This window comes from Epinephelus lanceolatus, chromosome 21 (assembly GCF_041903045.1).
Source record: "Epinephelus lanceolatus isolate andai-2023 chromosome 21, ASM4190304v1, whole genome shotgun sequence".
Lineage (NCBI taxonomy): Eukaryota > Metazoa > Chordata > Actinopteri > Perciformes > Serranidae > Epinephelus > Epinephelus lanceolatus.
This window is the reverse complement of record NC_135754.1, coordinates 28,753,570-28,770,708: the sequence shown is the minus strand read 5'-3', so window position 1 is coordinate 28,770,708 and position 17,139 is coordinate 28,753,570. Positions and strand designations below refer to the sequence as shown.

Here is a 17,139-nt window from a genome sequence, read left to right as displayed (position 1 = left end):
TCCTGGTAATGCCACTGAATTCCCCTAAAATCCTACAAACTTACAAGTTATCAAACACAATTTCTGTTAAGATATTTGATTTGCATATTTATAATTTTGTTCTCTATTTTACAGCTTAAACCACAAACACACCTACATTAACAACAAATGTATATAAAATGAAATTCTCCTGCTGTTAATTGGTCTCTCAAAGTCACTCAAAGCCAGCACACTAGGTTTAGAGATGTATCCATTTATTGCCATTGATGTCAAAAATAAGTGAATAAGATAAGGAAAAAAGAACAGGTGTTTTACTGTTCTCTTACATTGCAGTTGTAACTCTAATAGGTCAGCAGGTGGTGCTGTTTGATTCAATAACTTTCAGGGAAATCTACTGCGCTCAGTTAGGGTGTGTTCACATTTAGTCCTTTTTAAATGAACCAAACATAGTCCTCTTAAAGTTTACCAAAAAGTGGACCAACAGAGAAGGGACTCAGTTATTTTTGTCTTCACATTGTCAGTTCATTTCAATTTGTTTATGGATTATTATTGAATATTTATGGTACACTATGTTTGATGAGTTTGACAAAGCATTCTATTTACCTGAACACAGGTTAAGCGATAGCTAAATTTATTTCAGTTGATCCTGAGGGGGAAATAATGTTTGTGTTAAAGTTCATGGCAATCTGTTCAATACTTGTTGAGACATTTCAATCAAAACCACAAATGTTAAACTGCTGATCAAAGTCATGAGGTTTCATCATCTGGGAACCATGCATGTCTGAGTTTATGGTATTCACACTATCTAAAACCAATTTCACTTTTGAATTAAAAGGCAGGACTGACAAATTTATTCCACAAACATTAAACGCAGTACAAGTGTTGTTTACAGGGTCTTCGTCAGATAACTCAGTGTCATACAAGGTTATTGTGATAACCACGTGAGCTTGAAACAAACCAGAAACCAACAGATCACCACCAACTGCATTCCATCAAAATGAAAAACATGTCAAAACAAGACAACATGAAACCATCCTACGAAGGACATATTTTTGCTTCTTTCTGTTTGTGTATGATGATATCAGTGATGGTGCCTGGAGGCAGGAGATCGATAAAAGTTAAATTGATTCAAAGACGATCTGTGACCAGTGATCAAATGCTGTTGAACCCTAACCCTAACCCAAAACTAGAAATACCACCACCCTTGAATGCCTCCACCAACAAGTTGCAGAAAAAAAAACAATAGTCTCAGACCTCAGATGTTATACATGGAATCAGCTGGAGCCAATCTTCTCCGATTAACAACGGCACCATTGTTGCCTTCACTCCCCAAATCTTTTCTTGCTCCTCTTTCAGCTCTTGGTATTTTTTTTGTGTTGTCTTGTGTTCCTTCTTCCTGATGTTGCTGTCGCTCTGGATAGGTACATCTAACACCACTGTAGAGCCGCTGCTCCTTCACGTCAAAAGGGGTCAGTTGAGGTGGTTCAGGCATCTAATCAGGATGCCTCCTAGGTGCCTTCCGCTGGAGGTGTTCCAGGCATATCCCACTGGTAGGAGGCCCCGGGGCAGACCCAGAACACACTGGAGGGATTATATACTGCATCTCATCTGGCCTGGGAACTCCTTGGGGTCCCCCAGGAGGAGCTGGAAAGTGTTGCTGGGGAGAGGGACTTCTGGGGTGCTTTGCTTGACCTGCTGCCCCCTCGACCCAGCCCCAGATAAGCGTAAGAAAATGGATGGATGGATGGATGATTACCTTACGGCCTCCTCAAGGTTCCCATTTGCCTGCGGGACCCCAAGACCCCCTCAGTTCTGAACATATAGATACACATATCTTTTTTTTTCTTATTTTATCAGATGGCCTGCACCATATTTTATTACAGTGCAACATACCATGGCCAAATGAAACCTAATTGTCCAGCTCCTTAATTTCATAGATAATAATATTGGATATTTTAATAATACACTGACCGCCGAACCACTGTTAGCATATATACATTTAACTGTTATACTGTTTTCCAGCTCTAGTCAATCAATTTTAAGTGATAACAGTTGTAAAGTTTTCTGTTTCTACTTAATATTAAAACTAATTACGAACAACTACTAATATTATTAACATCACGGTTCAGTTTCCAGTGCTGTTACACTTTGTCTACAGAGAGGTGTTAGATGTATTTTGTCCACCACATTTATATCAATGAGAGTCAAATGAATATTAGAATATATAGGAAAGTCTTCCTAAGGTGTAGAATCGTCAGTCACATACTGTCTCACATGGTTTGGGTAAACTGACCTAGATTCTTGATGCCATCCTCAGTGTATCAGTATCAGTGTTACTTTGGCTTTTCTGTCTCTTTTTCTGAGTCCGGTCCTTGATAGAGCCTCAGTATTTTGCTGTCGTGTAGTTTTTTCCACGTCTTCATCTCCAGGATATAGTCATGATTGGAGTAGAAAACAACACGAGTTTTAATATTTTTCTGAAAGTAGTAGTTATTGTATTTCTTGTAGTCCTCAGTCATGAATCCATATGCACTCACCTGAAAACGACAAAACAGAGAACAGGGACGACTGAGAATAACTCACACCAAGACACGATTTGTTGAAAGAAAAGTCTGGCATCTTATAGAAATGTGCTTGTTCAATTTTATGCTGTGAATTAGACGAGAACATCGGTCTCATCTTACAAAATATCACGTGGTGGACACGAAATGTTTTAAAATTTAATTTTAGCAACATGAGAACTATGCCAATGCTAAGTCAACAATCACAGTTTCAAAAACCCTGTGGTTAACGGTAGAAAACAATCACAGTTAGGTTAAGGGTAGGAAAGATTGCGTTTTTGATCAAAAGACGTAATTGAGGTAAACTTACCTACTTTGTGTCACTAGGTAAAGTACCTGTATAAAGCTCTTTGTGTAGTTAGGTAAAGTAGATGACGTCACTACGTCTACTTTTGCTTTCACATGGGACACAAACAGTGATCTCCTGGTTGAAAGTCCATGTTTGTGTGACCAATCCATCACACCATCTGCCCATCATCAGGGACTTTTTCACTCTTCATACCAATTTATGTGTCCACCAAGACAAAAGATCTTCACTGACTTTACATTGGATTTGTTTTTGTGTTGCCAGCATGTAATTTCAACACATTTTGTGCCCACCGCCACGTAATACGCTGTAGATTTCATGTCTGAGACCACACTGATACTGAATGCATCATGTTTATGGAGGCATGAACTACAACATAGAAGACATGTGGAGAAGTTTAAGTAATATTAACTCACAGTGTCACAGGTTTGCAGAGCCAGGAAGACAGCGAATGCCCCATTGGTTGGTCTGACTATTGCCCAGTATGAACTATTCAGATGACGAGACTTTAAGAACCTGTGGGTAATAAACAGTGTCATATGAACTTATATATCAACAGTAAGTCTTTCACATATAAGATGAGACAAACAACAACTTCCAAAGTGACCATTAAGTTAAAACACCTTTATTTAAGGAAGTGCTTTTAGTTTGAGATTCCCTGTCGACTCTTGATTATGTTTATTTTCTATTATTATCTGTTGCTTTTATCATAATTATTTGTAATGTTAGCAAATGCTTTATTTATTGTTCTTTGTTATTTTTGTTTTCTTGACATTCTTAACCTGGAAGTCAGAGTCGCTCTGGTTCCCTCAACAAAATGCCAACTGGATTTTTTCATTTGGTTTTGGATTATTACAGAAAATAAGCTCTTTGCCAAACAAAAGTTGATGATACTTTTGTTCAGCGGGATAATCTCCACAATTTAACACCACTCATGATTTTTGAAGCATGATTGCAATTACCAGAAGTAAAAAACTAACTTTAGGCTACAAATGAACTACACTACTGTTGCATGATTTCAGCATCACTACCACTAAGTGTTCATGTTCAGTATGATGACATTTAATGTCCCCGTCCCCCGGCAACCTCTGGAGTTTCATAGGAGACACTAATTAGCAACCTTTCCTTTTTTAAGACACGTTAAATCTTCAAAATTCACAAGTGGGGTATTCATTGTCACATTTTTTGTCGTAGAACAAATTGTGAAAATGTCGTAAGCTGTGTTAACTAAAGACCTTATATCAGGCATCTAACCAAGAACCATTCAAAAAAACTTGTTTACTTTAACTCGAGACGAGGGAATCAGAAGTGGAAAAACTGCTAATTCCCATGTTTTAGGGACTCAATCCTGGGTTTTGTCAGAATGGTAATCCCAGATTTGGGAAAACTCACAAGAAATTTCATGTTTCATTTTAACCCAAACCATCATCTTTCCCTAGCCAAGTGTGTTTTGTTGCTAACCCTATCCAAACCTTAACCACAGCGTTGCCACATCATAAAACAATGAGACAAGAACATTTTGCAGCGGCTTGTGGAATCTAGTATTTCCATCAAGCCACGACCTCATTCCTGCAGCACTTTATTATCTTTAATGCGGTTTTGTGAAGCACTTTGGGCTGCACCTCCACATGAAAATGTGACATACATAAAGCTATTTCAGAGGTACTCAGATCTTGTAACTAAGTAAAAGTATCAATAAAACAGTGTGGAAACACTTACTTCAAAATTGTGCTTAAGTGCAGCACATGACTAAATGTATGTATTTACCTTCCACCACTGGTTATTATCATCGTTATCATGAATCATAAAGAGTGAAAGAGCTAGGTAGGATTGTGAGAGGACCTGTTTTTGACGTATCTGAGGAAATCCTGGTGCAGAACATAGAAGCGGGACTCGTTGTACTGCCCAGAGTAGTACATTCTTGGCCTGTGGGGTTAAAATAAGACAGTCAATGGCGATTCTGAAAGAATGGTGCAAAGCTGGCTTTTTTTATCTCCTGTCTGTACGGTGCAGATAATACATTCGGCTGGAGCTTCAACCAAAATCATACATTATAAGAGTTTCCCTTCTAATAGGATTAAACTGCCTGAAGTTTTGTGACTTTCTGTCTCAGCCACAAAGGAGCATATAGTGAATGTTTAATATGACTTGTAACCTCCACAAAATGTACCAACTGATGCCCTTTTTCATTATTTTAGTAACTCATGAGTCAGATTTGATTAAAGTCAAACTGTCTCCATAAACATGGTGACCTGATGACACATTTCTAGGCCCAATCTGATATGTTCCAGCACTGGATATACTGTGTATGTGTTTTAGTGTTTGTGTGTTCATGTTACCTTCTACTAATAATATGTAGAGAGTTGAAACTCACCTCTTTTTTTTATATGAGCCATTAGTAATAATTTCTTCTCTCAGAAGACCGCCGAGCCAATTGTAATCCCTCATCGCCTCAGGTATCATCACGTATTTTATACCCTGCCAAAAGGAAGAGGATGACAGGTGAGTGTGTATGTGTGGGGTATAAATTACAAATTACACTATTACAATATTACACATTACATTCGAGCTTTAATACCTCATCATGAGGGGCGGCTTTGTATCCAAACTTCCTGAATATTATTGGCGAAGATCTGATGGAGTGTGCTGTGTGAACATACACAGAAGTTCTGTTTCCTACGTCCTCCTCATAACCTTCGGTGACTGCGCCGTTCACCCTGCGGCGCACACAGATCCAAATGTGAGAATGAGCTATATAGATTTTCATTAGCGGAAACTAATTTATATATGAAACTCACAAAGAATCTGAATTATTTTATAAACAAACTTGATTGCGGTTGTCAGTAGCTCTCAGTTTACTTGCATGCACAAGGCAAATAGGTAAATTCAAAATGACATATAAATCTGTGTAATACAAAGATGTAAATGTACAATCACTGTGGTATCAAGGGCTGTTAAACAAAACAGAAGGCCTACAGGAAGAGACTGTTACCTACTTGTTTTAGCTCACTGCCTGCCAGATGAGAAAGGTCACATTTTTTGGGAGGACTGAGCAGAAGGACTCGTGATGATTTTTTTTTTTTGTAATTTAAAGGTAGGATCTGGAGGATTTTCAAACAAAACAAAATATAGACATATAACAAATGAAATCCTGCTTAATCATCACCTATGGGCTTCTACTCGTGTGGTGGTGACTCTGTTTGCAGAGCTCCTGCCCTTTAACTGTATTTTGATGTTTTTGTGAGGTCGGACCGCTTCTGGGCGGAGATTTCCCCAGCCAATGAGAGAGCGCAGGTGCTGTGGCCGAGCGTGTCCGAGCGTGCACCAGCGCAAGCCTTGTCTGAATCTTCTGTGAAGCCTTCTTCTGTACCTTCGGGCTCCGTACACCCGGGAGAGTTGAGCCTGATATGAGGGGCCAAATTTGAATGTGTGTTTACAAACAGCAACTGGAAAATCCTCCAGACCCTACCTTTAAATGGAATGGACAGGCTGGGCACAGACTACCTATGCAGATAACCTACATTTGAATATTGAGCTATGATGAGGCTGAAAGAGGTGAGCAGGCAACAGAATAATCACTGTGCGAGTTAAACAACATCAAATGCCAAAACACATACCTGTATCATGAGAGGTTGTATCTGTGTTTGTGTTAAACATGACGTTTACCTCTCATTTTATGACAGTATGCAGTGCCAGATACCACAGTTAGAGAGGATTAAGCAGAGGTCAGACAAGGCATTGCATTGTAAGTCTCAAGAAAGTCTTAAGTATTTGCACTCAAGTACCAAGTTGGGTCCCAGGTCAAGACTGATCTTTGATTTTGATTCTGAAACAAGTCACCAAATGTAATGCCATTTTAACATTCATTCAGTCAGTCATTTCTGTGACTGCTTATCCTGTTAGGGGTCGTGGGGGGGCTGGAGCCTATCCCAGCTGACACTGGGCAAGAGGCAGGGTACACCCTGGACAGGTCACCAGACTATCACAGGGCTGACACATAGAGACAGACAACCATTCACACTCACATTCACACCTACGGACAATTTAGAGTCACCAGTTAACCTGCATGTCTTTGGACTGTGGGAGGAAGCCGGAGTACCTGGAGAAAACCCACGCTGACACGGGGAGAACATGCAAACTCTGCACAGAAGGGTTCCCTCACCCTGGGTTCGAACCAGGAACCCTCTTGCTGTGAGGTGACAATGCTAACCTGTGCACCACCGTGCCGCCTCAATATGAAATTATTTCATCTAATTTATATTATTCTATTCTTTGTAAATAATATGGCATCCCCCTTGCAACATATCATCATGCATGTTTCATTTTACCGTCTTGCCATTCTATTGGACTGTTTTGCTGTATCTCAAATCGCGTACTACTGTACTTACACTTAATATTTTGAGTGCATAAGTGTGTTCACACTGAGAAGTATGGAAAAATGCAGTGCACTATGAGTACCCGGATGGTGCACTCAAAACAGTCAAGAAGTTGAGTGTGGAACTATGGACACTTCCCGCCCTCAATGGTCGCCATCTTGGCTACGTAGCGGAAGGGGAGGGACCACTTTTCAAACTGGAAATGGCGGCTGAGGACTGTGCGACCGTGAACGTCGCTGCATTGTACAAATGTAAGTTATAGACTATATGTGTTTTTTGCACTAAGCACCACTATATTGTTGTTGGGTATAAGCCAGCAGTATGTTTATTGGATTAATTTAACAGTCTGTAATGATTTGGTATCGTGAATGATAACATGAATGCTAATGCTAGTTTGCTAACTAGCTTCTTTGCAGTTGGGTAAGTGCACAACGGCCATGTTTGGTTTGAGACAGCACTACCCTGTCGAAATCCGTGCACTACACCATTAAGTACATAGTGCACATAGTATACTACCTATACTGGAAGTGTACTAACGGAAGTATGTGATTTGAGACAGCATTTTTGTCTTCGCTGTGCCATCCTGAAATTGGTGCTGGTGGGTGGACTCTGTTAGCTTTGGACAAAGCCAGACTAGCTGTTTACTCTATTTCCAGGTTTCATGCTAAGCTAAGCTAACTAGCTGCTGGCGTTAGCTTTATATATTAAGCATACAGACATGAGAGTGGCATCAATTTTCTTAACAAACTCCCGGCAAGAAAGTGTTTAGATGTAAAATGTATAAATTCTTTAGCTCCACTTAACTGGGCACAAATAATATCCAATATCCAACAACTAACTGTTCTTATAAGTTTAATTCAAAAAAGCTTGGAGGATTTGTCAAAGTGGAGGTTGATACAAATAAAAAGGAAAATCCTTGTGCAGACTGGAAGAAAGTTTTCAGCAAGAAACCACAACTACTGCCAAATAAGGCTCTAGAGTACAGAGTGTTGACTTGTGTGGGTAGATCATTTTGTATATTGGCATTAAATCATTATAGAATTTTTATCAGTGTTAAGTTTTTCTTCTGAGAACAGCAGGGCAGGAAAGCAAACATTTTTTTTACCTACTGTCACAGCAGAAAAATAAGTTAAACATCTTGGAGTTGCTTCCTTGTTGACCCATGCTGAACAAACTCATTGCTGCCACCCATGATCTTATTATCTGAACACCTCGACATTCATGCTTGATACTCTTGGCGGCTTGAGTATTCTTTTTTTAGTCAGCTGAAATCAAGTTTTTAAATGGACTCTATAGCAAAATGTGTCATTCCAGTGCACTCACAGGATAATAGAGTAAACTGACTAATTTAAAATAACTGATAAATATTTAAGCAAACAGTAGAAGAAGATGTGAGGCCTTGTGACCGACTGTTGGCAGGTTGTATATCCAGGACGGTTTTGATGTACACCCTAATGTATAGTTGATATACCCACAGATCATGTCCTTAAAAGGTCCCTGCAATAACTAAATATTACCTTAGGAATTATAGGCAATGCTAGCGCTCCTTATATCCGCCACCTCTGACAGGTGTTAAGTAAAGACATTTTAACTGACACACAGATTTATAATCTTCTCCATGAATTACTTGTCAAGTTGTTTTGAAACCTTATTGCCCGTAAGATTGGGCCCCACCAGGTGTCTTTCTTACCGGAAAACGTAGTCATGAGCATCGATCTCTTTCCCCATCTTGGAGCCGTTGAGGATCCCCCCAGTGCCCACCACAGCACAGCGCACACACTCGCCGCTGCCTGGCTTTGGAAGGAGCAGTGGCTCTTTTGGCTTTGGGATCAACTTCACAGCACTCATCACCTCTGCAGAAACAAAAAACATACATCCATATTGTGTTTCAAAATGCAGAACAGTTCACAACAAGTTCGCAAGCAGAACTCACTAGCATATTGCTAATGGCATAGATGGTTGCTATTGTGTGATTATTGAAGCAGCTAGAATTAATATTTTCATAGCAACAGTGGATTAAATTGGAAATGTGAAAGTGGTCGATCAAAGTGACAAACCTCCAGAGAATTATCACCTCAGTCTGCAGCTCCCCTCGACTTTACAGAGTTTTAGAGTTTCCGTTTATTGTTCAGCTGCCCGACCGCAGCTCTACTGTTTGGGTTCACTTTCATGGTGTATTCGGCCGCAGCAGGCAACTGTTTTGGTAAGAAAACTATAAAAAAAATCTACTGTACACTTCCTGCTCAGCAGCAAATGGCAGTTAGCACCTAGCTGGTGAACATAGTGGAGCATTTATCAGCTAAAGGTATTTTTCTCAGGAGCTGGTGGAAACCAAAACCAGAGCTAAAAGAGAGTCAATATCAGACTGAATTTCATCAGGCAGCTCCAAACAGGACTCCAAATACATGCTAATGTTGGCAACAAAACTGACAGAGCTAACAGTGTTAACCAGAGGAGAACCAGAGGGTGGGCGCGACACTTCAGCACCACCACCGTCCCAATATCAGTGGTAACCACCAAAGTGCAAAGTAGCAGCCATAAGCTGGCCAGTGGGATACACACATGCACTCATGCTCACATAGCTGGACAGGTTTACAACAACAACGAGGAAACTCAGATACACAGATGTTGTGACTTTATTCTCTGCTCAGGATGGCATTACCCCACTTCAGCTTTGCAAAGCAAATAGTTTGCTGCTACATCAGTTCACACAGACCATTCATCAATGCAATCAGTTAGAAAATCAGTTAGTGACACATCAGATTACAATCAAACAGTATATGTAGAACAGAAATACAGGTGGATATGGTCTCGACCTGTCATTGTCCTGGAACTCGTCCAGGAAGGAAAATGCTCTTGGCAACCCCCAATAGCTTGAAAAGAAATAACTTTGCATCGTAAGACCATGCCAATTTCCTAACCACACTGACCACAGTAATTATAAAAAACAGGTTTTACATACTTGGTACCTGTCTAACACAGACACACAGAAACACCTACCATCATAGGGAAACTGCATAAAACCAAAGGGATTGTTAAAATGTGAAAGCCGGTTCCACTCGCTCACGTTGATGTTGTCCTTGTGCAGAAACATACGTATGTTGGGAAGGAAAGCCTTTTTGAAGCTCTCGTCCTCAGAGTTTCGCAGAGACTCAGCACATGTCTGAAAATGTAGGATAATAGATTGAATTAAGACAGAGAGCTCTAGTTTCCCGGTGCAGCGCAGGGTGGCGCAGGGTGGCGAACCCCGCGCAGAGCTAGTTTCAAGCAGCGCAACCGAGGCGCGCTGAGTTTGGTAGTTTGGCAGACCGAGGTGTGCTGAGATGGGTGTGGCGGCGCAGCAGGTTCACTGATGTTCCCTTTGATCTGATGTCAGATCAAAGGGGATTGGCTCCGTTTGGCACCATTTGGCACGCGTAATGGAAACCCAATGATTTGATTAACACAGCTGCAAACTAATAAATTCACATCCCTCTCAGCCAACCACAAACAGCCACAGCATCAGACAGGGAGTATATATTCAGCATCTGTCATCTTAGAAAAGCCAAAAGAAAAGAAACAGAGTGAGACTGCGAGAGAGAAAGAGAGAGCGCGCGCGCACAAGAGAAACGCATCATTGATTTACAGTTGTGGTGACCTCCTCCCAGGCTACCTTTGCATCATCAGCCCGTGGAGGTCCAAGCTCGCAGTTCCGTATATACGGACACTGCGAGCTTGGACCTCCCGGACCAAAACATCAGTTTCCTCCTGGGAGAAGTTTGGCTGTCTGACGCTGCTGCTCTCTTCTGCCATGGCGAATTGAGTAAACTCTCATTACACCTATGCGCGGCACATTTAAGGGCGAGGAGAGGGGCTCATTTGATCGGTGTGATGTGTGTAAAACCCACTCCACGCCTTCTCTCCTCCCTCTTTCCAACTTGCACAGGTAGGAGGGACGGAGGTGGGAAAGAGGAGTAGCTGCGCCAGCGTGCATGGTGTGCCAAACTTGCAAAATCTACCTGGCCACACCCAGTTGGCGAAGCGCAGGTGCGCTGCGCCCTCGCCTCACCCGGTCTGCGAAACTAGAGCCCATAAAGTTAAAAATAACATAGACACTTTAATTTGCACTGTGTTCATGGTGATTTAATGAAGCCTCTGCTCACAGCTGAAGAAACAGCAGACATGAAGCCAAACAGGAAGCTCCAACAAAAAAAAAGTCTGATTAACAGCAGTAATAGCTTTAAAGGAAAAATCAAACTGAAAATCCATGCAGGTCAAACCAGAGACACACAGCTGAACATGTGGCTGTGCAGATTACCCACTCCCACAAAGGTAATGCATTTATAATCATTATACTGTCTTGTCTTCTCATAGCATACTTACCCAGGGTCTGGGTGGAGCATCCTGGTTATAAACATCATCGAAATCCCACCGAGGAGCCTTCTTGAAGGAACTTCTGTAGAGGATGGGCATGGGAGTCTCAGCCACAGCATGTGTAAACACAACAGGTGGTGGAGTCAGGTCTCCCATTTCATCCTGGAGGTCATACCTTTCATCATTTCCTTGTCCCTCTACGTCGAAGAAAGTCCTCAAGCTGATGTGGAAATTTGACAAACACAAAGAGAGAGATGCAACAATAGAATAGAAGATATGTTTTTATGCGACTTAAATGCAAAAGCTATTTCTGGAAATATTCTGAACCACATTTCCTGAAGACAGTTTCACAGGATTAGCAACTAGAAAATATTAGAAAAGTTCCTTTCTTTCCTCTCAAGTCTTTCTACAACCCCAATTCCAAAAACATTGGGACGCTGTGTAAAATGCGGTAAAATGTCATTAAAAACACAATGCAATGATATGCAAAACCTTCTTAACCTACTTTCAATTGAAATCAGTACAAAGACAAAATATTCAGTGTTCAAACTGATAAACTTTATTGTTTCTTGTAAATATACACTCATTCTGAATTTGATTCCTGCAACATGTTCAAAAAAGCATGGTTAACCACTTTGTGAAAAACTGCGTAGGCAAATGGGCCGACAGTTTAAGAACAATGTTTCTGAGACCCTGGTCTTCCACCGAAGTCGTCAAAATCTGGTGCTTGGGCAGTGACTTGGGGCGTCAGACACCAATGAAAAAAGCCGTCCGAATATGGCGGGTGGGAGGAGGGGTGGATGGGTCCAACAAACCTAACCACGTTTTTGTTGCATAAACCTAACCACATGTTTTGTTGCCTAAAAGCAACCACTTGTTTTTGTTGCCTAAACCCAACCACGTGTTTTTGTTGCCTAAAAGCAACCACGTGTTTTGTTGCCTAAAAGCAACCACGTGTTTTTGTTGTCCAAACCCAACCACGTGTTTTGTTGCCTAAAAGCAACCACTTGTTTTTGTTGCCTAAACCCAACCACGTCTTTTTGTTGCCCAAACCCAACCACATGTTTTTGTTGCCCAAACCTAACAACGTGTTTTTGTTGCATAAACGTAACCACGTGATTTTGTTGCCCAAACCCAACCACATGTTTTTGTTGCCCAAACCTGACTACGTTTTTGTTGCCTAAACCCAACCACATATTTTTGTTGCCTAAACCTAACCACGTGTTTTTGTTGCCCAAACCTAACCATGTGTTTTTGTTGCCTGAACCCAACCACGTGTTTTTGTTGCCCAAACCTAACCCTGTCTTTTTGTTACCTAAACCTAACCACTTGTTTCTGTTGCCTAAACCCAACCACGTGTTTTTGTTGCCCAAACCCTACCACGTGTTTTGTTGCCTAAAAGCAACCACGTGTTTTTGTTGCCCAAACCCAACCACGTGTTTTGTTGCCTAAAAGCAACCACGTGTTTTTGTTGCCCAAACCTAACCACGTGTTTTTGTTGCCCAAACCCAACCACGTGTTTTGTTGCCTAAAAGCAACCACTTGTTTTTGTTGCCCAAACCCAACCACGTGTTTTTGTTGCCTAAAAGCAACCACGTGTTTTGTTGCCTAAAAGCAACCACGTGTTTTTGTTGTCCAAACCCAACCACGTGTTTTTGTTGCCCAAACCCAACCACGTGTTTTGTTGCCTAAAAGCAACCACTTGTTTTTGTTGCCTAAAAGCAACCACATGTTTTTGTTGCATAAACGTAACCACGTGTTTTTGTTGCCCAAACCCAACCATGTGTTTTTGTTGCCCAAACCTAACCACGTTTTTGCTGCCTAAACCCAACCACATATTTTTGTTGCCTAAACCTAACCATGTGTTTTTGTTGCCCAAACCCAACCACGTTTTTGTTGCCCAAACCTAACCACATATTTTTGTTGCCTAAACCTAACCATGTGTTTTTGTTGCCTGGGGTCCGTTTCACAAAGCAGGTTCAACAAACTCTGAGTCTAATCCTGAACTCTGAGTTGATCTACTCTGAGATAGGAAACTCTGAGTTTCCGGTTCCAGAACAGCTGATTTGAATCAGTTTAATCAACTCGGAGTAGTTTCACCTGGAGTTGAGCGCGTGCACCACAACTATAAAAAGCCAGCATCAATGGAGCCCCGATTTGACGAGTCACCATGGCAACAGGGACGGGGAGGGCTGCGTTTTTCACCCCACTAGAATTAGAAATCTTAATGCACTCATACTGCGAGTTTGAACACGTTTTCAAAAAGAAGTGCAACACCGCTGCAGCTGCAAAAGAGAGGGCGACGGCGTGGGAGAATGCATAAGTTTAAATGTAGTCCTTTGCAATCACAATAATATTACAGGGGAAAACTGCTTGAATGGTAGCCTATTAATTTATTTCATTTAGGTGCAATCCCGCGGGGGAGAAGCGCACTTGGCAGCAGTTTAGGATGAAATATAAAAACATTGTTCAAACAGGTAAGACCTCGGCATAATCTCATGGGGGTACCTCATTTTGATCGTGTTTTACATTGCAAAGTAAATATTAAATGGCTGTTTGACTGTGCAGTTATTTTGTCCCCAACATAATGCTGTTTTCACACACACATAAATGTCTTCTCATCTATATCATGTTCTGTTAAATAATTAAGCCTATTTAAACTAACACAGACTTCTACTCAGCCAACAGAAAGAAGGCAGATGCCTGCAAAACGAGCACACTTTTCTGACCGCCCTGCATGTTGCCTTACTCAAGTGCTCAGCATTTCCGGCATTGTACAAAAAACTTCCATTTGCAAAGAAACGCAGCGCAACACACAATATCTGCTGGGATGTGAGAGCATGACTACGATTGGTAATGTTGCAAATGTAAGGACGGATAAGGTTGTGTATGTAGATGATGGACTGTGACGTGAAACGGTACCGCTCAAAAAGATAATTGTGTGGAAATGCTAAAACATCTATGCGCGGTCTGATAACCATCTCCCGATGAATATTTAATTCTCTGCGCAGTAATGCTGCACCTTCATCCACGGGATCGTTATCAAAAGGACATGCCATGTTAGTGAAAAAAGTCGCCACCTACTGTGCCTAATGGACTTCTAATATACTGACTCTGATTTTTTTTTAATGATTTTTTTAAATGACAGACGGCAGAACTAGGCTACGCCAAAACTCGCCTGCTGACTGAATGAATGAGGAAATCAAATGGAGTGTGTGGCTCTGAAAGAGGGCGGAGACAGAGAGAAACTCAAGGTTCATTGAGAAAAACCTGGTCCCGACCAGGTTAGGTTCATTGAGTCTGTTACTACGGTAACTGACCAAGAGCTTAAGTTACCTCTCTCTCTGAAACAGGCTAGAGTTACCCCTCTTTCTCTGGTTTGAGTTACCTCCCTTTTTGAAACGGAAAACTCAGAGTTTCCCTCATTTCAGGGTTAACAGACTCTGAGTTTTCACTAAACCTGCTTTGAGAAATGGACCCCTGAACCCAACCACGTGTTTTTGTTGCCCAAACCTAACCATGTCTTTTTGTTGCCTAAACCTAACCATGTTTTTGTTGCCTAAACCTAACCATGTGTTTTTGTTGCCTAAACCCAACCACGTGTTTTTGTTGCCCAAACCTAACCATGTCTTTTTGTTGCCCAAACCCAACCACGTGTTTTGTTGCCTAAAAGCAACCACGTGTTTTTGTTGCCGAAACCCAACCACGTGTTTTGTTGCCTAAAAGCAACCGCATGTTTTTGTTGCCCAAACCCAACCACATGCTTTTGTTGTTGAAGGAAAAAAAAAACATCAGTTCACGGTGTTGTACTGACCTAGTGTGTTTATTTTGAAAGAGACTGTATGTAAAGTTAAATTTCCTGTGAAAACAGAAGTGTATCTTGAAAGAAGACAATGCATGTAACAGGCAGAACTTGACACGGTGTCCCAGAACATCAATAACCAACGCACCCAGGGTACCTTGGACGTTGTATGTGGACGTGGAAATTCCATGAGCAAACGTCAATATGTGACGAGGTCAGAGTGAGAATGTGTTGTGTCTCAAGGCATTTTGCAAGGAATTTAGGGATTTTACCATCTATGATCCATCATCAGAAGACTTAGGGAATCTAGAGAAATCTCTGCATGCAAGGGGAAAGGCACTGCATTAAAACCAACATGACCATATCAGGGATATTACTACATGGGCTCAGGAACCCTTCAGAAAACCACTGTCAGTAAACACTTTGCTGCATCTACAAATGCAAGTTACAACTCTACCATGCAAAGTGAAAGCCATATATCAACAACATACAGAAACACCATCGACTTCTCTGGAGCTTACACAGAGTGGTAACGTGCTGTGGACTGACGAGTCCATCATGGACGTTGTGTCCTCAGGGTTAAAGAAGAAAAGCACCATCCAGATTGTTACCAGCTCAAAGTTCAAAGTCAGCATCTGTGATGGTAATGGGGGAGTGTTACTCTGAAATCTATGAAGGCACCATGAATGCTGAAAGGTACATACAGGTTTTGGAGCAACATATGCTGCCATCCAGATGACGTCATTTTTAAGGGACATCCCTGCTTATTCCAGTACGACAAAGCCAATCCACATTCTGCACGTTTCAACAGTGTAGCTTTTTAGTAAAAGAGCGCCAGTACTAGACTGGCCTACCTGCAGTCCAGACCGGTCTCACATTAAAAATGTGTGGCGCATTATGAAGCACAAAATCTGGCAACTGAGACCCTGCACCGCTGAGACACTGAAGTTGTATTTCAAGCAAGAATGGAAAATAATTTCTCTCTTAAAACTATAACAATTACTGTCCTCAGGTCCCAAACACTTACTGAGTGTTGTTAAAGGGAAAAGTGATGCCACACAGTGGCAAACATGCCCCTGTCCAAACTTTTTTAATGTGTTGCAGACATCAAATTCAGAATTCAGAGTGTATATGCACACAAAAAAACAATAAAGTTTATCAGTTTGAATATTAAACATCTTGTCTTTGTACTGTGCTCAACTGACTGTATGTCAAAAAGTTTTGAAAATCATTGCATTCTGTTTTTATTGATGATTTTTACACAGCGTCCAAGCATTTATTAGAATTACTGTTGTAGACTAAGTACAACTTACCTGATACTTCTTGCGTAATCTCCCCATGATAAAAGACAAAGTAAAATTAAAACTGAGATCACCAGCAGCAAAAAAAAATGTCTTGACTTGAGGAGTGCCATCCCTGAGACTGAGTGTTTGTTTTCCCTCCTGGTTTTTTCACCGAAGTGGAAAAGGCACCTGCAGCATCTACATCTTGTCACAAGACGTTACTGGGCAGGGCCACGGCATAGTTTACTGACAGAGATACGTTACAAAACCAGAACTACTGTCACACAACCCGTCACACAGCTTCACTTTGGTACAATATCTGGTTTATTAAACAACAGAGGGGAAGTTTTGCACAAGAGATTTTACAGTATCTCTTTGTCATTTCATCCTTTCAGAATTTTGCGTCAAAATTTTTCACAATATGGCCCAAAATGTGTTTCATGCAACTCCACTGGATTGAATAGGCACTATCTTGGTG

General features: G+C 41.2%; 1 protein-coding gene across 1 annotated transcript; it reads right to left on the bottom strand.

The window, feature by feature from the left end:
• Nucleotides 1–800: 800 nt before the first annotated feature.
• Nucleotides 801–16,849, bottom strand: LOC117247284 (alpha-N-acetylgalactosaminide alpha-2,6-sialyltransferase 1-like). The gene is made up of 9 exons (XM_078163190.1): nt 16,692–16,849; nt 11,586–11,796; nt 10,224–10,386; nt 8,914–9,076; nt 5,426–5,564; nt 5,222–5,325; nt 4,690–4,773; nt 3,264–3,363; nt 801–2,516 (listed from the first exon to the last, which is right to left on the bottom strand). The coding sequence occupies exons 1-9, from the start codon at nt 16,790–16,792 to the stop codon at nt 2,313–2,315; spliced, it is 1,269 nt and encodes a 422-aa protein (XP_078019316.1). The 5' UTR covers nt 16,793–16,849; the 3' UTR covers nt 801–2,312.
• Between the last annotated feature and the right edge of the window lie 290 nt (nt 16,850–17,139).